The sequence below is a fragment of the Kryptolebias marmoratus genome, linkage group LG21, assembly GCF_001649575.2.
Source record: "Kryptolebias marmoratus isolate JLee-2015 linkage group LG21, ASM164957v2, whole genome shotgun sequence".
NCBI lineage: Eukaryota > Metazoa > Chordata > Actinopteri > Cyprinodontiformes > Rivulidae > Kryptolebias > Kryptolebias marmoratus.
This window is the reverse complement of record NC_051450.1, coordinates 14,569,672-14,593,279: the sequence shown is the minus strand read 5'-3', so window position 1 is coordinate 14,593,279 and position 23,608 is coordinate 14,569,672. Positions and strand designations below refer to the sequence as shown.

Sequence of the window (23,608 nt, the reverse complement as noted above, 5' to 3'; positions counted from 1 at the left end):
CAACAAGTCTTTAACTGTGTTTGGAGACATTTGTTCTTTTTTTGCAAAAGTTACCAGGGGGAACCAAATATTTCAGCCGTCTGAAATAATCGGTTCCCCCTCTAAAACACAGGACAAAAATAATTTACCAAAAAGTCCTTAACTGGGTTTATTCCTCTCATCATGAACGACAAGTCCTGTGAATTTGGAGACATTTGTTCTTTTTTTTGCAAAGGTTACAAGGGGGGAACCAATTATTTCAGACTGCTGAAATATTTGGTTCCCCCTCTAAAACACAGGACAAAAATAATTTAACAACAACTCCTTACCTGTGTTTATTCCTCTGTATTATGATATTATTAGCACATTTTATTTTTAAAAGAGTGTTTTTTTTGTTTTTTTTTAATGAGAAATATTTGCCCCTCTAAACAATTCTGTTAATAGATAAGTCATTATTTACAGAGACGCAGGGGGAACCGTATCTGATGGGGGAACGCGGCTCGACGTAACAGCAGCAACTCGAGCACATTACTGCCCCCTATATGTCAAGAGGACAAATGACACCTTTTCTGTTTAAATTGCCAACCCGCCACAGTTGCGTGTGTGTTGATCAAATTCACCCGCCACTTCAAATATTTACCCACATTTGGCCGGTGGCGGGTGCTAATTTCCACCCCTGGATCTGTCCCTCCTGTTTGGGACAGATCAAGGGGTGAAGTCTCCGTCGCTTCTCGTTTTGTTTAGTGAAGTCTACGACAGTCACTTTGAAGCCAAGGAAATTAAGTTTTAATTTTTCAGTAATCTTTGATTTTCAAGTGAAAAGGGCAACAGAGAGCATTAAATGTGGCCCGTCGAACTCTAGTTGATGAACTTGCAGCCAAGAAACAACATCAGATATCTGGCTTGACTTTTCGGCTGTTTTAATGAAGAAAAAAATTATAAAAAGGCAAAAGAAATGACTGCTAATGATGTGTCTTTTAAAATTCGATCAATTTATCTTTGTTTGTTAAAATATGTTTCTTCTAAATTCTTTATAATATGTAACTGGGAAAAGGTATTTGGCATTTCTATATGAATAATTTGAAAAAAACCAAGGTTAATGTATGTATGTTTTTTTAAAATATTGATTAAGATTGGCCTTTAGCTAAGACCAGGTTTGGCCCCCTTGTGTAGCTGAGATTGACACCCCTGTATGCAAACAACAATAAGATCTATTAAACCCAACTATACACCTTTCCTTTTACTGAATAAAGACCATCTCAATGTGTTTTTTATGGGCTGTATTTCTCTGGAGGCCATTTTTAACAAACCTAACTATTTTGCTTCATGTGAATAAAGAAAACTTGTAAAAACAAGTTTCAAATAATAACTAGCATATTTTTTAATTTTTTATTTTAGAACCAGTTGACACAACTGAGTTAAATAAATCTACCATTTCATTTTTTCGAGTGTAAGGTACAGAACTGTTCTGTAATTTAATGAATATTTAGAAGATAACTGCCTCTGTTAAACCCTCACTTTGATTACACTGAGAGAACCATGATGGACTAAATCTACTCAGACAACAGCTACTGAAATCTGTTGATCTGATATTTTCATCACAGTTTCTTTTAAGCCTGTTAAGCCTTAATACATGCATCGGTGTAAGGTTAAACTCTTCCATCTTTCTCAACAGAACTGCTCACATTCAATTTATTATTTAGTGATGAAAGTGTCCCCCACCTTATGTGCTTTATTTGCCTCTGCAACAACTGGCATCATAGTCTTTATATGATTTGTCTATTTTCCATATTTGCTCTGAAACTAACTTGGTGCAGGCATTTTAGGACTTAATGAGTGAAAAGGTGTTTAATTCATGTCACCTTTTGAGAGACTGCTTCAAATATTCAACTAAATAGACCGAGACATGTATTATTCTGGAGAGTCTAACAGGTGTCACCGTGTGATTTAGTAAAGTAAGTTATTTGTCAGGAGGCAGCAGATTAGTGTCGAGCTGACTGCTGTTATTGAATAACATCACAATTCTTTATAACAGCCTACTCATTACAAATCCATAGGAGTATTGGATATCTACTTATATCTAAATACAACAGAGTTCCCTCAATCCATCACAGAACCCCATCTAACCGTTTTATTACAGTACAGAAACTAACTTTCAGAACTAACTAGCAGCCAGAATATACGGTAACAGTAATAACTTGATTTCACTTCAATCAAACAAACAGGAAATTGCTTGTTTACTGTTGGTTATCGCTTCGCTCCAAGCTCATGACATGAAGATGGCTTTTCCCCAGCGCTCCTAACGCTTACTGACAGCATCAGCATGGGGCAGAGAAACGCTGCCCACAGGTCAGTTTTTGTGAAACCCAAAGCTCTGTTAAACCTGCTGCCAGAAGAATTTCTCACCTGTAGTTTTCCTCTAAACTGGGGGGGGGGGATTTTTTCTTTGACTTTGCAACATCTGATTCCTCCTGACACATGACAAACACATTTCAGTCTCGCTCTCGGATATTTGCGTGGGCTGGTGGGGAAATCTGGTCGAATGCTTAGCTTGATCCTGATTCGGTCAGACTTTATCAGTCTGTATCCCTGCCGCTTATATTTAGTACGCTGGGAAATCCGATGATGTTTATTCTCACAGGCTCTGTGGGAAGAGGAGCCGTGGAAAAGTGCCAGCGATGGCAGCGATTGTTGTTAATTGGGTCAAGCTGTCTGGTAGCTTCTCCATCCACCCACTCTCACAGCTACAGTAGAAGAAAGGGCAGAGGTGGAGGGCCGTGTTACGCTCAGCCCCTGGGGGCAGTGTTGTACAGTTTTTTAGTTCAACTTGTAGTACTCGGCTGTAAAAATAGAGCGGGGGAATACACAACACTGGGCTATTTCAGTACAGAAGAGCCTGAAGACATTCCAGTCGGATCGCTCTTATAAGGTCAGTGTTGCAGTTTATAAGGGTCCTATTTAGTTTTTTTTTTTTTTGGAAACAGAGTTTTGGAAAATGTATCAATAAAATGTGCAATGTGAAAAATTACTCTATTTCCTCTGATGAAACCTTCAGAATTGCTCCCAACGTTCATCATAAATTTTCAGTTCAAATATTTGCGAAGTGGAAATACTCCCAGTTGGGAGCTTCTCCAGAAAAAAAAAGATTATTTTCTCAAATAAAACCTTTTTTTTTTTTAAAAAAAAAGTGGTTAGAATGAAATTATTTCTGTACCTTTCAAGGACGTGAATGAGATATCTCTTTTTCTATTTATATAAGCCTCTCTGAGGATGTTATATACAATTTTTCCTAATATGTTGGTGGAACTGACAGGTGTTTTTAAGCAATAACTTATTTCTAACTAGCCTTTATTTACAGAGTTATGAGCTCAATAAACTGACAGATATTAAACTAATACACTTAAAGATGTCTTTTAAGATTGTTGGTTTTATTTAATTATTCTCTTTGCATCTTCGGATGTCTTAATGTGTTAGTTCACATCTTTTAAAGTTAAAAGTTATGAACAATTAATATCTTACCTGTTGTAGATAGCCCTTTAAATAACCTCAGTTTAGAAAAATAGAGTCATAAACCAAGATAAAAAGAGTTAAATAGAGCTTCTACAGCAGGTAGGTTATTAATTTTTAACACCTTTTACACAGAGCCCCACTTCAAAAGGGATTTGACATATCCCTTTCATTTCGATTTTTAACGATTTATTAATGTTTTTTTGTACATTCTATCAACTCAAACCGCTTTCATGAGGAAGCAGGCGATTTGCCTTTATTTAGCTGCTCTAAAAATTGTAATGCAATGCAAGCAGATAAAATGTGCCCAGACCTGAATGAACAAACTAAATGAAGAGGCTGTATTCCACCGAGTGTTTGACAAGGCCGTCAGCAATTTGAAGCACAAGCACGCCTCACATGCCGAACCCTTAAGGAGCGCTTTACTCAGCAGAATGCCTCTTTGGAGCTTTGGTAAAATGAAAAAAAAAAAATCACAGCCAATAAATTAAACGCAGTCCTTTAATAGAGATGAGGTGGAGGAAAGACACTCTTATCAGCCAATCTATTAGCACTTGTGAGGGAAAGATGCATGAAAAATTAGGCTGTTCTATTACCAGGAGGTCAGTAAGTGATGGGAAAGGAAAAAATATGACAAATTGTCCAGACCTAATATCTATTTGTGGGCTTCCTGTAATCAAAAGTCAACTAACCTGTTGCGGAAAAGCAAAGGATGTTAGGAAGTCAAAGATGCGGCGGGGTGAGAAGGTGACTAATACGTTAAATGAAGACAATGCGCGGCGGAGGAGCCGTAGCTTAGTGGCAGCAAAGTCCTCACGTTAACTGATTACTATGGATTTCCCCAAGCTTTGCAAAAGAGGATCTGCTGCAGATTTTGTTAAACCGATCCAATGGAGCCGACGTCTCAGCCAAACGGGCCTGTCCGGGGCCGCGGTGATGCATGTGCGAATGGTTGGGAGCATGAGCGGGTGTGCCATTCTGAGCGGGCAGCGACGCAGCCAACAGCAGCCACTTGACGTTCAAAGAAAAGAGATCAAAGGACTTCAGTCTCCTTCCTTTGGATTATGAAGATCATCAATAATAAAGGGCAGGAGTTGCACAGCAGTGAGAGGAGCGTGAGCGGAAGCTGATAGGTTTCTCATGGCTCTGTGTGTGTGTGTGTGTGATATTCTGGCACTTTGCCATAGGGACAAATGGGAGCCAAAGCCATAAGTGTGGGCTTTTTCTTTCTTCTTTACTGGAACTAGTGCTTCAAAACAGCCTTCAGAAACCTCGTGCAATATTTACCACAACAACATATTCACTTCTCACTTTGGGCCCCTAGCCGATTTCCTGTGAAACGCAGAAAATCCGTGCGTTTGTGTGTGACCGTCGGCACTCATCTCTGATAGGTGGAACAACAGCAATCAGCAAAACTAGAAAAGCTGTGAAGTGGGGCTGCACAATGTTGAAATAAAAAGAAGCAAGCACAATATTGTTGTTGAATGTTAACAGTGACAACATCGCTGCAATAAACTCGCATTTTCCGGACTTGTCTTTCGGTTTTGTTGCTCTTTGTGTTTTAGCATCGCAGCCACTGTAATCTAAATCAGGAGTGGGCATTGAGTGAGCGTCTGTTGGATTGGCCAAAAAATAATATCTATATGCAGAGCATGAATGCATGGCACATGGAACATAAACACCTATGATTTATTGCAGTCCAAGCACTCTTTAGCAATATCCTTTAATATTACGATGACAATAATTTTTGATATATTACACAGCCCTAATGTGAAATTTTACTTGGTGGAAATTATGATAGTTATATGCAAGTTATATACATGTATCCACGAGCAGAGAGACAGATAAATGAGCATAAAATGTAGTTTCTATTGGATAAGAAGGTTTAGTTCTGAGAAGAAACTCTGCTTAGTAACTTAACAGTAAAACATTGCTTCTTTTTTCCTCCTTTTAACTAAAATTACATGTTTGTAGGAATGAGAGGTTATAACCATAGAGGTAAGTAATGCAAAAAGTATTGTGTTAGAAAAAATATAATTAAACTTTCAAACTTATGCTGTCAAAAAAACATGTTATAACCTGTGTTTTGGCAAGCATTTTATGTATTAAAAATTTGCTTGCTCATAAAAAATTTAATTGGTGTTGGATACTTTAATCTATAACTGTGAGTCATCTCTTACTCAACACAAAAATGGCTATGGCTATAACTGAGTCAGTTTTACAGATATTGAGCTAAAATTCGATATGGTAGTAGCTGGGAGTCATTTCCATCACGTACTCTGAGTGTTAATACATCTCGGATGATCTTGCAATATCGCATTTGGTTTTACATAACATCATTTACAAGATTTAACCAAAATAGCTTTAACTTCGTATGTTCTCATCATAAAAGATCTTAGTTCAAACGCTGGCATGAATGTGTAATAAACAGTGTATAACTTTACTATTGCTGTATAAATGCTTTTCCACTGAAAATAAACCAAAATTGAAATAATTCCAGAAAAATGTACACGACTTGAGAAAATCTTCACTCTTATTTCTTCTGCTACTTTAGTTTCAGCAATACAATATGCAAATCACTATTAAAACGAACATAAAATAATCCCTTTCATTTTTAAAGGATTTCAACTGAGTGTTAATTAAAGCAGGCAGGAGTTTATTTAAGGATACGAGACTGTGACACCTGTATTTAACACGCCACATGAGCAGAAAATTGTAGTAGCACTACCTTACGCGTACTGTTAACTCTTCACGCAAAATGTAGGGAGTCAGAATGTAGTCCCACTGAGCTATTCTCCCTCTCCTCCTTCCCTCCTCTCACAGCCTCCCCCGAAAGAAGCAGAGAAAAGAGAAGTAGCTAATTAATTAAAATGACTGATGACTCGGAGGTGAAAGTCTAAGGAAGTGATGAATTGTGCAGGAGTATAACTATGACAGTAAAATGAAGCAAAGCTCTATCTTCAGTATGGTGAACTGCTCCCCGTATCGCCTTGTGATGTATCCCTCAATCAAATCTCCCCCTTCTCGTTTTAGTTGCAGCTGATCATGAGGCACATTTTTGCAGTTTAAAGGCCACAAGAAGTCAACAACAATTCATCTGCAACGTCAAAAAAACAACCAGGAGAATGGCTTTAATTGGCAGCAGCATCATAATGTTACTCAGCAAACTAATATGTCTAATCTGTCATGTGACAAGACACCTGCCACTGCTGACATGATTTGTGCTTCTTAGGTCTTAAAAAGAGTCGTCTTTGTGCTATAGATGAGGTAATATATACTTAATGGGTACAAGAGGAACTAAAGAAAGGAGACAAACTTCCTGGAACCTATTTCAGGTGTAGCAGATGGTGGCTTGAAAACCTGCTTTTATTTCTCACAACACTTCCCCTGATAGATGGTCTTCATTAACTCTTTCTTCCTCCTGAGGGGAGAACGGCAAATGTCCATGTCTTCATTTTATCTGCCTCCAATAGATCAATAACTACCACCACACAACAAAACAATCAACTGAATTATCTCTTAGCTTTAACTGCATTGCAAACTCACATTGTCCCATATGTATATATTTAAAAAATAGTATATTTAGTTTTAGTAATTAAATAAGAAAGTTCAACTCCTGTAAGAAATCATTTGAATAAAATTAAAACCCTGAATAAACGTTTCTCACAGTCAAAACTTTATTGAACGTTCTGCAGTGAGTGTGTTTAATTAGCTGCCTGTTACCCCTGTCAGCTAGGTTTTTTTGGGGGGTGGGGATGCTGTCGCCTAATTGGCATAATTAAACAGGAGCTGAAGTGGAAGCCAGTGTGCACAAAGAGGACGACGGTGACTCAACGCGCGCAACACAGCGGAATGGCGCTTGGATTCTGCAGTGCAAAAAAACATGGAGGGACTCAGCACTGGGTGCCAGCACCACTCAGCATCAATACTGCATCCAGTCATGCTGGAAAGTCGAGCTCTCCAGACCATGAGGCACACGAGGGGGCTAAAATAAGATTCAGTCACTTTAAGCTTTAGAGCTCAGATAAGCTCTCTGTGAGGAAAAGAAAAAAAAAAACAGTTCCGGATTCATCTAATAAAGGAAAAAACTGGGTCAGACGGATAATAACACAAAGAGTAAGAGTACGCGTTTGCAAAGTTAAGGAAGTTTAAATGTGCAAAACTGTTTCTTGCGCAAAAAAAGAAAATTCTCTGCACACGGACTACTTTATAATGAGATATAGAATATGTCAGTTCATGCCCACTCTTAAGTGCAAGTGTCTGCATGTGCTCAGCTCATTCCCACCAACCTGTGCTGCTCTGGATGGTTCGGACGGTGGTGGCGGTGCGAGGGGGAGAGTCGCTCCTCCTGCTGATCGCCATGACGCTGCCCTCCTCCTCCTCCTGAGAGCAGCCTTTCTCTATGGCGCGCACGTAGCTGTGGCTCCGCATGCGGAAGCAGCCGGGCACGGGCAGGTCCAGGGCATCCACCGCCTGGGACTCCATCTCACTGAACACTGACTCACACACCGCCTCAATCTGCCCATTCACCTCCACCTCGCTCACCTGCAGAAAGAAAACACCCAGAAGAAGAAAGGTCCAGATCCTGCACCAAAAAAACACATAAATACCAAAAAACACCAAACCTTTAGATAAAGCAAACATAAAAGTATCACTTCTAAGTAATCATATTTAATGACTTATTAAATTACCATTACTTTTGTCTTATCATTTCTATATTTGTTTTATGTTTTTACTTGTACACACTAAAAAATGTTGGGTTAAAAACTAAATTTTAACCCAGAGTTGGGTCAAATTTGGACTGAGCCAACCCTTGGTAGTTTTACTAAGCAGGATTGAGTTATCACTTTGACCCAGCATTTTAAACTACTACTTTTTTTTAATTACATCTTCTAGGGTAAAAAGAGCAACTTGTGTTGGTGATATGCTAGCTCGGTAGTGCTAACGGTTATCGGTGTCAACTCATGCTTTTTTAGTTACCCAAACAAAGGGTCTCATGCAAATTAAAGTTGTTAACAAAGCCAACCAGGTTAAATATCTTCTTACAATTTTTTTTTTAGTCTTATCTTTATTTATCACATCCTAAACCAGAGATCTAGTCTGGTTCGATTTGGTCAACTTCTGGCTTAAAATGGACTGAGAAGAATGACACGACTCATCTTTGATCCAACCACTGGGTAAAACTTTTCAACTCAATAGTTGGTCAAATCAGCCTTAACCCAACAATGGAGTTATCAAAATAACCCAGCAGTTTTTAGAGTGTTTGGTTTGACACCTGTCCTTTTACATGTACAGCACTTTGGTCAATTTTTGTTTATTTAAACATGATTATAAAATTTTTACTTGACTTGTGCTTCCCTTCCTAAGGCAAATAGAAGCAATAATAATAAAAACTTAAAACAAAAAAGCACATCACATAATTGGTAATTTCAGACTCACTACTGTTTATTGAAGCTTCAAAGTAAGTCCAATTTACTGAAAAAGAAAAGAAATACAGAACTGTGCAATAGTTTTAAGCACATCTTTTCCTCTTTCTTTGGTTTTCAAAGTGGTCAAGTCTTTGCACAACACCAGTAGGTAAGTTAAAAAGCAATTGATTTGTTCCTAATTAGTTAAAATGTAACAAGAAATTTTGTGGCATTATAAAGAGTTAAATAAATAAGGGAGTGAGAATTCAAGAGGTACAGATGGATGGTGGGAATTACCACAAGATATAACTTCAAAGAGTTAGAAAACAGGATGATATTCTTTAAGTCTTGTTATTACAGGTGAGAATAGAAAGTGTAAAAACATGAACTGCTGGGATTAATGTTATAGCCAAAGGACAGCAAACTACATCATTATCTTGTGCAGTTTGGGTTTGAAAAAACAAAGAGGTCTAAATAAAAGAAAAGCTTTAGGAAACTTGCTAGAGATCTGTGAGATGAGTGGATTTAACAAAAACTGGGTTATGGGAGGGTAGGGAGTATGAAGCTGAATTCCAGTCCTTGAAGAATTCAAATGGAGCAAAACAAAAAGTGGAATGGGACTAAAGCCCATTTCATTAGAGGTTTTGTTGATGTAGAGACTACCGTCAAAGAAGTGTGAGTGTAAAACTGTAGAGCCTGAATCAGAAAAGTTTGTGGACCTCAAATCAATCTTCTAATCATTTCTTTTCAGTTGTTTCACAATATGTGCAAACATTAAAAGGCAACAGGAAAACATACAATTTTTAAAATTTTATGTTTCTTTTATAAATGTCAGGTCCACTGTGACAGTCTCCTGTTAGACCTGGTCTCTGACAGAACTTGAAGGCAGGTCTCGGGGGTCCATCACTCAGATGGTGAAGCAAAGTGTTGCCTCCGGGGTTTGGATGGGAGTACACATCTAAACCACCACAGGCAAAAAGGTAGGTTAAGCTTCCCTGTCACTCCAAACATGGCAGAGCATGAAGCAGTGATCAAAAATCCCAAATGTCTACCACATTTCGCAGCAACCATAACAATAGAAAGCTGCTACCATGCTAACTTTTATCATATATAAATGAAACGGTACACAGAATCAAGAAATGTTTCATGTCTCGTGCCAAATTGAGGAGAACGCTTAAAGCTTCCATTTTTGTTTCACAAACTATGTTGAGACAGAAAGAGCAAGCCAAGGTAAAGGGGGAGACAAGAGGGATTTTGCATGTGCTCCCGGTTTAATTAGCCAAACTGAATATCAACGTATCATCTGAGCTCCAGAATATCGCAAACAGACATATATACTAATTAGGACACTAGGGGTTCGCATACAGTAATTGTCTGTCTCTGCCGAACAGTGACCCGATTGTTGATTTGGGCTACAAAAATGATTTTCTTCCCACTGCTCGGCCTCACCAAGCATTGCTCTTTAGCGTAGGGGCCGATAACAGAGAGCTATGGGCCCCTAGATATCCACTAACCTGGCTGATGGTGCTCATAGCTCTCATGTAGCTCTCGTTTCGGGAGCGGAATTTAGGCGAGGCCAGCAGCCCTGCCGGGTCCAAGCTGTCCAGGCTCCTATTGATGGAAACCTCGCTCACCGCCCGCAGATAGCTGTGACTTCGGATCTGCAGCTTGGGTGAGTGCTCCGTGGAAATTCTGCGCAAGTAAAAGGGGAAAAGAATGGATAGAGAAGAGGGAAAAAAAAATTAAAACAGTCACAAATAAGATAAAAAAAGTAGGAAAGGAACAGGAAAAAAAAGCAAATGTTTATACTTTCTAGCATAATTGAACCTAAATATACAGATTGATTTACAACCGCTTCAGGAGAGACTCTTATCTAATCAACAAGCTACAGAGAAATACTTGCAGTAGCTCCGTTTTGTCCTTGAGCTACCTTGTAAGCACTTCCTAAAACGCTTTACTTTGAGAGCACTTGCATTCATGTCAGAAAAAGGAAAATAGAGTATTTGTGCCTATAGAGTGCTCTTAATTTACAAAATGTTGTAAAACAGACCCAAAGGAAGGCCTACAGATTGACACATATCCTGTCGCCACAGAAGACAAATAGGTGTCTCTTTAGCTCCGACCTAATTGCTCAGCACGCTTCATACCTACGTGCTTTCATGTGTCTGTTTAAGTTACACAGCAACTGGTTGAAACTTGTTAATCAAAGTTAGTTAAACTAAATCTAACTTACTTTCATCTGGACGTATATGGTAACCAACCAAGCCAGTTTACAGAGAACAAAATGAAGCGAAGGAACTCAATACAATGTAAAGATTGGACTCTTTAATTAACTGTAAGAACCAATTTTCTAATATTTTTGTCTCTTGTTTTCGTACACAAAGATCTAAGAACATCACACAGAGTTGTGATGTGCAGCTCCTGCTCTCTGCCTCCAGGTCAGATCTCTTTAATTATGCATTTCCTCCTTAAAATAGAGCTCGGTTGCCACAGCAAAGCAAACCAGATTAGTCATCCCTGGATGGAACATTGGAAGATGAAGGTGAACCGGAGGGACAAGCTATTAGGATCTGAATAAGGGTGTCAAATTGACAGTTATTAATTCTCAAATTTACATCCATCAGATTATTTATTAGTTCATTCTTTTCAAATCTGAATTTTACATTAAGATCTGTTAAATGGTTTGCAAATCTCCAAATCCCATTTTTTTTCCCACAATGGAATATAGAAAATATATTAAATGTTTTAAATAAGAAATTGTACCATTTTCAGGAAGAAAATGAAGTAATTTTGATGGAGGCGACACAATTTAAAAGACTTGGGACAGGGGTCATGTTTACCACTATGAAGCGTCCTCTCTTCTTCTGACAGTTTCCTAAAAATGACAGACTTTCTTAGTTTAAACCTCCAATATGTTCACTGTGTTTCATTGTGAATAAAATATGGGTTTATGAGATTGGTAGACTATTGCAATCTGTTTTTATTTACATTTCATACAGATCCCAACGTTTCCAGAACTGAGGTGATATTTGAACTAGAGTTTGCCAAATGACTGTTTGTTGTCATTTCAGAAGTTTGGAGGCTGCCATCCTTTTCCATCTCTGCTTCAAGTCTGTGCTTGCAGCAGAATTAAAAATAAATAAATATCGCAAATCTTATTTGGATTATAATTTGAGTAATCAACATTCAAGCTTTGTTTTCCTAAATTCTCTCTCAAAGCTTCTTTTTGACCTCTGCAGCTCTGTTCTGAGTCAATTTATTTCTTTTAGTTTTATTTCTTTCAAGTGTTTGTTTGTAAAAAAACAAAAAACAAAAAACACTTTAATATTTTTTAATTACTAACTGGATTTATGAAAGTAAAAATTGTGCCTAAATTGTCCATTCATTTCCAAAAATTAAAACCTTTCTTATTTATCTCTTTAATATGTATCTGTTCCACAAATGAAGAGAATTATTTGTTATTTATCTCCATATAAATTATGAATACTTTTATAGTTAAACGTGTGATCACATAATGTAGGAGACATGTATATACAATTTATTTCTATGTTGTTATCTCTTGACATTTGTCCTTCCAATAACACATTATGCTTGTCCTTGACAAGCTTTTTTTTTATAGTTTCTGGCTTGGGAATTCATTGCACACAAAAACATTTAGCATGAAAATTGGATTGGCTCGGTTTTAGAGCCGGCACCAAGAGGTGATTGGAAGAACTGTAACTTTTAGCACTTCTAGACTGACTTTGTTTTTCAACACTTGGTCCTGTTCTCCCATGGGTTTTTTGTGACTTTAGATATCTTTCGTCTGAGCAGAATTTGTCGGGCTGCAAATTCTGAAGCTCAGAGATAGCTGTGAATCATTCATACCAATCAATTGGGTTTCATATGCGAGTGTGGGTGATGCACAGAGGGATTAAATCAATAATTGGAATCTATGTCATACGTTTCCACATCTTTCTACAAGGCCAGCAAAGTTTATTTCCTGGAAATGTGTCGTTCAGTGTGATTGCAAGTGAAAATTTGCATATTTCCTGGCAATTTTGTGTCTCCAACTAGTCCCCGGCAGTTACAACCCAATGAGATACTACCTTTAAAGTCTGTCTATTGGAACAAATGACAATAGTGAAATTTTTTCTCTGCTAGTCAGAAATCAAGGTGGTCTAAAGCTGCTGCTTTCTATCCACAGCATTTTCTTGCTTGCAACCAATCTTCTTCCGAATCATCTTTATCATCACTTTTTGTCCATTCTTCTTGTCTCGGTTCTTATTTTGGTCTTCACTTTTTTATATAAAACATGAATGCAGTGAGTTGTAGAAGGAAAGGAAGGTTATTTCTTCTTAGTGAGACAGAAAACAAACACAATGAACTCTACAGGAGGTAGGGGGTAAATTAAATTGCGGCAAAAAAACAACAAACATGTCTGTTTTGCCTAATCTTTTTTTTTTTATTGTGCCAGACATTGTCAAAGCAATTCAGATACTTGGTATCTCTATATCAGGTGTTTAATATAGAGAAATACTTTAATAAAACACTATTGTTTGTTCTGTTGGGTGAGAGCAAACAAGCTGCGTAACATTTCAGGAGCAATTTCAGGCTAGTCGTGGAGAAAATGGTTACAGATTGGGTTCTGAAACATATGTAACAAGAAAACTGATTATTTAATCATTGTGGAGTGCAACAGACTTGAGCCTGCTCTTCAAAAACAGTATGAAAACGAGTTGTCAGCAGCTCCCGACTCATTCCCTATCTCCAGTGTGCAGCTCTGCAGTTTGGTTTGTTTCACTGGGTTCTATCAAATGATGATGGCATTCCCCGGGCCTCACTAAAGTCATTAGTGGGCCCCAAGCTGTGCCGCATGTTCTTATATAAGATTGTGCACTTGTGTTTGTGCTACCAGTAATAATGACTGAGCATACACTTGTGTTCTTCTCATCCCAGAGTATTGTGTCCTTGTTTTTTTCTGCTGTTTGTGTGAATTATAACGTCTCTGCTTAGAATAAGTGAAAGATTCAGTACTAAATTAATAAACATACTTTCATTAGTAGAGAACAACAGTTTTTACTCTTTTAGAAATATCAGATGGTGCAGTTCTGTGAGTAACAGGATATTTGTCTCTAGTCTACTAGTGTTAGTCATCATGCAAATGTCAGCAGCAAGACAACAAAAAATACTTTTTTTCTCCAAGAGCAGAAATCTTTCTTTCCCCTAATTCACACAGCACATACCACAGACATACTAAAGTTTCCGATATATGTTTTAACACTCTAAAGTGACCCAGGTCAGGAGGCAGTCCTTCTGAGATTATTCGATAAGCGCAGTCAGCGTCTTTTCCACCTCCATTTTCAGCCAGCTCATGAACAGTCTCGATGCTAATTTAGGGTGAATTTTAATCTCTGTTCGCACACAAAACATTTGAGCTCATCAGTTCATGCCTTTTTAGGTTGTGGAGGAAAATTAACACTTGGTGACAGGTCTTTCACAACTGTAATTTACAATCCATATCTGATCGCATTCTGGTGGCAGGTCAAACCGCCTTTTCCACTGATACAACCCTCCTGCTTTGACAAAGGCCGCTGTGACTTTATAAAAGCTTTATCTCGTTATCTTAACGTCGATATATTCTGCTATTTTTCCACTGTAAAGAAGAGCTATCTCAAAATTTCATGAAAATTGTTGGTTTTTATTCCGGTCTCACTTGCTGTTTTGGACCCTACATTGATGAGTTGGCAGCTGAGCTAAATATACAGTGAATAACTCCAAGTTTTTTCTTTTTCCAGCTCTTTAAACACAAATTATATTATAAAAGACATATAAAGAAGTGCACTTGAACATGACCATGTAATATAAATGAATGCAGGTAAAGGTAATTAATTTTCTTTTCAATGAAGCGTCATGGCTCTGATCCTGTCCATGGCACCTTCAAATTGCAAAAACACTAATATGGACTAAAGCTACCTTTTTATTTTTTTATTTTTAAAGAGAAAACTAAAAAAAAGAATAAGTGAGAATAAAGTGCTGAGTACTTCTGGTAGCAATGTTGCTGATGAGACAGACTATTAAACTGCTTTAGGGAGATGCATTCTATGGATGTAACTACTACTAAAACTATTTTTACAACTACACTATGTTTTTTCCAAACTGGCTTTTTTACACTTCAGGATTTCCACTCATTCAGAAAAAAGCAGTGAGGTGAAGTCAGCTTCTTATGAAAGACAGAAGTAGGGACTTGTGAACGTTCATAAATGCAAGCTGTGAAACCAAATGCCTCACATAACAAATAACAACCAGATGAAAATGTTCCAATAATACCTCACGCCTTTCAAAAACAGCTGCTTTGAGCAAGAGAAAATATCTGACAATACTCTCAATGTACAGCACATTTCCAAGGAAAAATGTATTTATTTTTTTAGGAGATTTCAATTTTTGTACATTGTGTTATTTGACTGAAGATATGCAGAAGAAAGAAAAAAAAACAATAAATTGTGTTGTACAGAGTAGGTAAATAAGCTATAACCATAAACCATATAGGTGATTAACACTGACTAGATCCATTTTAGTCTGTTGACTTTTCTTTTTGACTTTCTTATTGTCTCCTGTTTTTTTTTTGTTTTTTTTTGTGACTGAGCTGTTTGACATGATTTTTATCACAACTGAACAGTTTGTTCAGAGGCACTCAAAGAATATACAAGCATACAGGCCTACAGGGACATTATGAAAAGCACAATTGTCCTGAATAAAATGACAAGATGGATGGCAGGTGCACAAGAACTACTCATACAAACTAACTCCAAAATGCCAAAACGTCACTTCTTCTAGTGGAAAAACAAGTCCCCTGAAAACTGACTGAACCCTTAAAAAAGGGAGGGGGGCTTCACTTTCAGCGCGCACTCACTTGAGCGTTGTCATCTCCGTGAGAGACGGCTGCGTGGCCTTCAGGTAGCTGGCTCGTCGTGCCTGCACCTTGGGCGAGGGTTTGGGACTGCAGTCCGAGTCGCCGCTGTCTTCCTCAGCCATCGCCTTGATGTAGCTGCCGCTGCGCATTCGCCGGCACGGGATCTCGTCGTCCTTCCCCAGTGGAGACAAACCGCTCCAATCATCCTGAGGCACCTGCGGAGAAGAGGTGAGCTTAGTTTAAGAGCGAAGCGTCAACAGATCCACGTGTGAACACAAGAAGACCACAATAAACTTTATGCAAATCTGTGAATCAAGCTTACTTAAAAATATTCAGCAATAATAGTTACACCATCAATGCAAGGTCTTGATCGTACCATTAGCCTGACAGTGCCGATGGCCTTCTTTTGTCTGTCCTGTGATACGGGCTGCATATCAAATCTGGGGGAATTAAGCGTTTTGACAAAATATTGCAGTAACCTGGCCTGTGCCTGCTCTCCTGGCTTTTCACACTCCCTAATGAAGGTAAAAATAAAAGCAGGCAAAGCCACCTCTGAGTCCTAATCTAAAAGAGAGAGGGAGTCAAAGACAGCAGACGTAGAGAGACGGGGGGGAAAAAACAAAGGGGGTTTTGTTCAGCAGAATCACTGCAGTCCCAGTGTGAGTGGCTGTTAGGGTACCAACTCTGAAGAGAAAGAAATGAGATACAGAGTGGGGAAAAAAAGTGCCAGAGAATTATTCAATGGACTGCTGCGTAGCTAGGAAACCAAGCTGACCTTAATGTCAGTGGCAACTACAGAGCCTGTTAGCATCTCAGTGAGGATAAAGTTTACATTACGGTCAAAAGACATGAAATTCCATTACGGCTTCTTACAGTAGAATTTGGCAAATGAACGATACTGTAACTCTTCATTTGGAAGAAGTGCCACATCACACTGACAAAATCCTTCTATGGCTGGCTCATTTATAGTTTTAAGTTATTAAAATTCACAACCATACACACATTTCTTTCTGCTCTTGTTCTTTTTAACTCAAACTTCTGTCTAACGCCTTTTATTGCTCCCTTCTTGTCTATATATGTGAGCTCTCACAGGCCTCTGTATTCTCACTGCCTTGTCTTTTCGTTTCTCTGTCCGGCTCATAATTTTACCTCACCCCAATCTGAGGAAGCACGCAATCTGAAAAACTTTTCATCTTTTTTTTTTTTCCAAAATAGAAAAAAATAAATAAAAAGGTATGCGTGACCCAGTGTGCTGACGTGTCAGAATGCATGTGTCTCTGTGTTGCTGGAGAGTGTGTGACCACGGGGTTTAGGAACCGGAGTGTTTTTTTCTTTCAGTTTATGTCAGCTGAACTCACTCTGATCTCATAGTGGCACCATACTGACTGTCTGGGACCAAGATGGATCAGTCACGCTATTGCTGCTATGACCACCCAGTCTTGACAGCTGGGCAAATGTAGTTCAATGTGACAGCGTGCCATTTAAGCAAATATTAGATTTGTGTTTTAAATCTTCTTTCCTGTATGTTATACAGTAAAAAAAAAAGATTGTAAGATAACCTTTGAACTTGCTGCTTTGCACAATAGAAGCTTACAGAATCATTTTTCTGGTACAATAAATAGTAAATACTTTATCCTCCTGAGACATTTGACATACTGCATGGTCCAGATGTCCTGGCATAAATACATACCCTAATATATTGACATTTCAGTTTGCGTGGGCACAAAAGAGCAGATGTCATGGGATGAATTTGAGAAAAAAAGGTTTTATGATCATACAATGAAAAAAGAAGTCAACAGAAGGGATCAAGGGAATGACAAGATGGATTTTGGGACACCTTGTTTCTGATCAGTCCGTCTAACTCACACAGACATACTGTACATTCACAAATAAGGGCACATTCAAGCAAACATCAAACCAAATCAATGGATGCATGGAGCAGAGGCTGGCTTCGATATGTGACATGCGAGAGGTGGGGCTGTTGTGACCGTCCTACCTGTAGGAAATGGCAAGTGCGTCCCTGCTCAGCTTTGACGAGCGCTTTATCAAGGTTGACAGAGGCTTTTTGGTAGACCTCCCTCGCTCTGCTCACTGTCAGAGTGGACGACCACGAGCTCTTCTTCACCTGAACTTGCCCGTCGAGTGGACCCATCAGCGGAAGAGCGCCGCTGCTGCCACCGGAACACGCCGAGCACTTCACATCGCACTTCACATCGTTGTTGCTGCGTGACGTCTTGAGCGACTGGGCGCTGATAGTGTTGTACGACTCCATGAAGTACTGCGACTGGGATTTGTCTGGGTGCCGCCCAATGGTCATGACCCCAGAGGGCATGGTCCCACTGCTGTTCCCCTGTTGGTGGTGGTAAAGACACACCTCTCTGTCGAGCGTGTCGTCCGAGCTCCAGTATCCTGATATGGCAGTGCGCATCTTGGGTTCTGACTTGGAGCGGTCTTTGCTCTTGCTGCGCTTTCTGTGCTTTAGGGTGCCGGAGCATGAGGGAGGATCATCAGTGCTGGATTTGCTGCCATTCATCTTCCCACTCCCTCCTCCTCCAGACCCCGAGGGCCCCTCCAGAGAGTGGGACTTGGTGAAAAGCTTCTGCACAGAATGAACCAGGTGGCGGATTCGACCAGGGCTGTCACTGCGTTGGTGCTCCACTGCAGTATGCTTGTACTGCAGCGTGTGGTAGCCTTCACGCCGCAATGGCGCTTGAGTTTCGAACTGTTCCAGCAAGTTGGATGGGATGCGATTGTTGATGTTTCCGCCGCTCCCCTTGCAGCTCCCTGCTGGCCCAGTGTAAGGCACCAGAGCACCACACTCGTCCTTCAGCTCATGATGAGAGCTGTAATGTCTCCGAGGGAAGGTGCAGCTGGTCAGATCGGGATAGGCACTGCACTCAGACTGAAAGGCATTCCGCTGGGAGTAGCAGGGGTGGTCAGCGGGATGTGCCTCCCCTTGATTGAGAAAGTAGGACCGACGATCCGAGTGTCCCAGAGTCATGGAGTCGTAAGAGGGGTCGCAGGTCACCGTGTGGTGACTCCGGCTGCTGGACAGGCCTTTCATGGTCATCGTGGGCGGGCAAATTCGCACATCCAACTGTTGCAGCTGAAAGTCTGCACAGGACCCCAATCTAGCTCTACAAGAAAACACACAGCCATGACATGAAACAGACAAACAGAAAGAGAAACAGGAAAACAAATTATAAATAGCAAACATTTGTGAACACTTAAAACACATTACAGTGCTTTAATCTGAAAACGTTTCATTTTGACACTCCTTCATGGATGAGAAATCCCGATGAAGATGTGAACTTTTCCTTCTGTTTTCAGGCTTTCATTTCTGTCTTTCAAAACTTTAACAGAGAAATGTCTAAATATAGATGCCACATGCTACAATGCCCCTGACAAGCATATTTGTCCTCGAGCTCGTACGTTTTAGTGTTTGGTCTGGAAGAATTCAATATAAAAGTGACAGGGGATCGAGCACAGAGAGAAACAAAGTGTGCGCTATATTTGTTCAAGGGTACCGTAAAACGAGGCATCCCAGTAGCTTAAAAAGTATAATAAGAAACTGGGGAGGGGATGTAGACTTACTGTACATCTGCTCAGTGTGCACACATGCACATCCCCTCCCACCTACAATAATTGACGACAGCCTGATTGTACACTTTCAGCCTATATCTTTAGTTTTTCTGGAAGGAAAGTACCCGACCAATAAACCTACCACATAGCTTCTGGAGAAAAGGCAGCTGGAATAAATGACCTTTCTCTCACGAGGTGTCACAGGAACAACTACATCCATCAGCGCCCTTAAACTGCTTCCCTTAATCATCTGAGGCTGGGGCTGGGGCTGCTGGACCCACACTGTTTTTAATGGACTGAAGGTGGAGGTAATAAGACAAAAATAAGAGCACGGCGTAACACTGGCAACAATGTGGCTGAGCCTCAGCATACAACTCATTCCCTCAATTTATAATACAACTCCAAAGCCAAAGTAGGAGATAAAAAAAAAAGAAAAACATGGAGGGCAACAAAGAGAAAAAAGCAAGTCAGCCAGAGTAGCATGTCAAGTTTGTTTTTAACAATTAGAGGACACAGTATAGGTCAAACGCAAGATCTATTTGTGTGCATGAATATAAAGTGAATTGCATTTATTATTATTTTTTTTAACTATAAGCCGGGTGCTGGATTAATTGAAAAAATGGGAAATGATTCATGCAATTTCATTGTCAGTACCAGAGCAGAGGATTAAATCACTCGGGGGAGAGAATTAAGCTAATATATTATGCTACTCTTTCATTGTAAAAGCGAAAATGGAACGCATAGTGGTCACACTCCACCCCCACCTGCAATGCACACACACACACACACAAACACAACATGTCACTAGGACACACGCTTCTTGCAGAGATCTCGCTGAGCTGAGTCCAACTAAAAGGTATTCATTGCAGTAGACAGAGATCCCTTCTGTTGGTTGCTGAAGCACAGAATGTGACCTAAATAAAAGGCCCTCGCGGTGATCTACAGCCATGTGTTTGTGGCACAGCTGTCTGCAGCACTGCACTAAAGCTGAAAAGCTGAAGTTGGGTCATGTGGTCGATCTTCCTGGGAAGCACACATAAACAAACAAACAAACAAAAAAAAAAAACACACACATGAGCACGTGCATGCAGAGCACCTGACGGGCTGCATGCGGGATTTAGATGCTGCTAGCTTTTTCAACAGGTTTTGGTTTTATTGCATCTGTCAGGTATGGCTTCCTGTGACAAGTGCTCATAAAGCTGTGGTTATGCATTATGACCATCACAGCTGACTGACCCATTTGTGTCTCAACCTGTCTGGTTAAACTTCACCTTGCAGCACTTTGAATACTGGACAGGCCTCTCTTAAGAAGCAAATATTTCAGCCACAATAATGAAGTGGGGTTTTGGTTTTAGTTCATCTTTCCACAGAAGCTGCTAATTAGCTGTTTTGTCTTTCATAGATTGAAAAAAAATGTTGCCTCTAAATGCTATTAGACTTAGTAGGCAGGGAAATTATTTTTAAGTTAATGCTAGGAGTTAATTGAAGTGTCACCAACTTTTTTAAAAATGTTACAGTTTATTTTCTTACAGAAGCCATAAAATAGGCCTCCTAATGTTCAGGACTTCTTACTGAACGTGACTACTGTTCTATAAACTCAACTGACTTTATTCTAATCTAATCTTATTCTAAAAAGCTAAGTTATAAAAGCTATGGGTTTTACTGACATTTTAAACAATCCTATCAAAACGCAGAGACTGAAGTCAGTCATAAAAGCCCAATATTACCTGCACTGAATCAACAACGCAAATTGTATTTAGATGCATTTATTTCTTTTTGATTCAGATGGGATTGATGGAGTTCAGAGTATTCCTTTATCATTTCATCCTACACGCTTTAAGTAAACTGCAGGGGTCAAATCCGTCTTTAAGGTTTTTTTTTTTTTTTACATCACCTTGAACTTTGAGGGTCCCAAAGCAAGAAAACAAATGCGGTGTTAAAATGCAAAGTAACATTGACTTATTTCACAGGGTCTTTAAAAGGAAGCAGGGGAATCAATACACCTTAGTGCAAGAGGACTGCAGCTGCTTCTTCTTGCAGACAAAGTACAGTAAAAGCCTGCCGTAAGGACCACAAGTGACAGGTTTACATTGGCATTAAACTTTAAGATGGAGCTCCAGGGTTATATAAAGTCACTCAGGCTTTTATAAGGCCCAACAAAGGTTGCAATGATCAATCTTTTTCAAAAAGTTGAAAACATAAATAAATTCCTTTTTATATGATTGATCAAATCATCGTAGGCGTTGCTCATTTTACGCAACTGTGTGCTCCAATGTCTTCATGGAGGAGTAAAGAAGAACCTCACTTTACTTCCTGTTTTCATGTCAAATTAAATCACTTTTGATCCAGGAAAAGTTTTCATAGTCAGGGTAATGGATGTTATAAACCCTACAGATTAAATACATGGATGAAAATAACATATACTGAAAAGTACATATTTCTTAAAGGGATCCATGCAGCTTAGGCACATTTGGCACACTTATTTACTGGATTACGCTCAAGTAAAAGAAAAAAAAGGCTATTTATTCAGGTATGAGTACATGAAATTAAAACTATATTTGCTTTGTGTATGCGTGTGTGTAAATATTCATTATTTTATAGTCAAGTTACTTGAAAATGAACAGCTTAGACAGCATTTTTGCATAACTGTCTCAGGTTGACTATTTCCTATTCCAGAATAAATTGTATTTAATTCTTAAAACACATCTGTGCTAAAATTGGAAGCAGCATTCATCTTTGTTTTGATGTCAGTATTTGTGCAAATATGTGCAGGAAAGCTCATTTATGTTTGGCAACGATTTGTTTGTTTTTTTATTCATGTTGTTAGAATCTGCCCATTTTCTTGTGTCCACATTATAATTCTTGTAAGAAGGTTGCAATGCCTGTAAAAATAAGTTTGTAAAGCTTGCAAGTGTGGCTTCTTTCCACTATCTTTTCCAGTTAGTGCAAACAATTTCCACATATCCATATCTCAACAATGTCCATGACACAAAGTTTTCTCGTTTTACCCTATGAAATTTGCGTATATTTCACTTTTCTTATGGGAGGAGTAAAAGTTATGGAGAAGCACTGACCAGATATCCAAATAAGTTTGTTCAGATATTCTGAGCCACTTGTATAAACTCAGCAAAGCCAACAAAACACCCCAATCACTTTCGGTTTGTGTGATGCCTTTCATAACATATGATTATCCACAGAAGTCACGCCACACTGATGTCATCTCACGATTACAATAAATTTACTTTCTAACACACAGAGCTTCTATACTAAAACACTTTTACTTTATCATGACATGTTTAAACAGCATCTGCAGGCTTTATTCAAACCCATGAATGCTAGATTCTACATGAAATGACAGACATGTATTTACAGTCACTTTCTTAACAGTCTTTACAGTTTGATGCTAAAATAGCTTATTTCTGCTAACTGTGTTGGCTGCATTATGTGACTGCATGCCTTCATGGATGAATTGATGTTCCTGCTTTCTATAAGACAGCTCCTTTGTCACAACCAAACTATAATTATGCTGACTGTCAGAGCCCTTTTGGAGAAATGGAGCGTCTGTGCAGAGTTACGGCTCAGGAGCAACCCAACGCATCCTAGAGACAAATTCCTCCAGTGATGAGGTCTATTTGAGCAAGGTAAACAAATTAACAAAGGCATTAAGTCGCGGAAAAGCATCGTGTTGTCACAGAGGTTCTTGCTCTGTTTATCTGAAGAACTTCAGCAAATACAAACAAACCAAAACAACAAAAAAAAACTGCTGCAAGATGCAACAAGGAACACAAGAGGCAAGTCACAAGAACAAATATTTATCAATACGTTTTGGGTCCTAAAGGGGTATTTGGGTTCTAAAAATATAATGGAATCAAAAAAAAATAAAATGTTCTCAAAGATTTCTGTGCCAAAAATATATGACTTCCATTTCTCATTAAAATTAATGTATTCATTCAGGAATCTCCTGATCTTTAAAGGAAAAAACAGATTAAACTGAGCAGCTCTGACACTTGGCTTTGACTTCATAACAAAAGGCCATGACTCCAGCGAGATTGCTTTTGTTCGGTTTAAGGTTGAATCCATCATTGGCATATAGCAGAAATCAAGGAGAAGGATGGGCGCTCAGATCTCTGCTTTTCATTTTAAAGGTTACATTTACAGTTAGATAAAACAACAAGTTTATATATATATATATATATATATATATATATATATATATATATATATATATATATATATATAT

The 23,608-nt window shown here is 38.9% G+C and overlaps 1 protein-coding gene across 2 annotated transcripts in view; it reads right to left on the bottom strand.

Moving 5' to 3' along the window:
* The window catches only part of dlgap1b (discs, large (Drosophila) homolog-associated protein 1b), an 87,797-nt gene that overhangs the window by 22,428 nt on the left and 41,761 nt on the right, over positions 1-23,608 (bottom strand). For both annotated transcript variants that reach the window (XM_017406749.3, XM_017406750.3), the window contains exons 3-6: positions 17,783-18,923; positions 15,787-16,001; positions 10,409-10,586; positions 7,776-8,031 (exon numbers count right to left, since the gene is read on the bottom strand). In XM_017406749.3, the coding sequence (XP_017262238.1) occupies positions 7,776-8,031; positions 10,409-10,586; positions 15,787-16,001; positions 17,783-18,856 (1,723 nt within the window). In that variant the 5' untranslated portion in view covers positions 18,857-18,923. The remainder of the gene's footprint in view (positions 1-7,775; positions 8,032-10,408; positions 10,587-15,786; positions 16,002-17,782; positions 18,924-23,608) is intronic.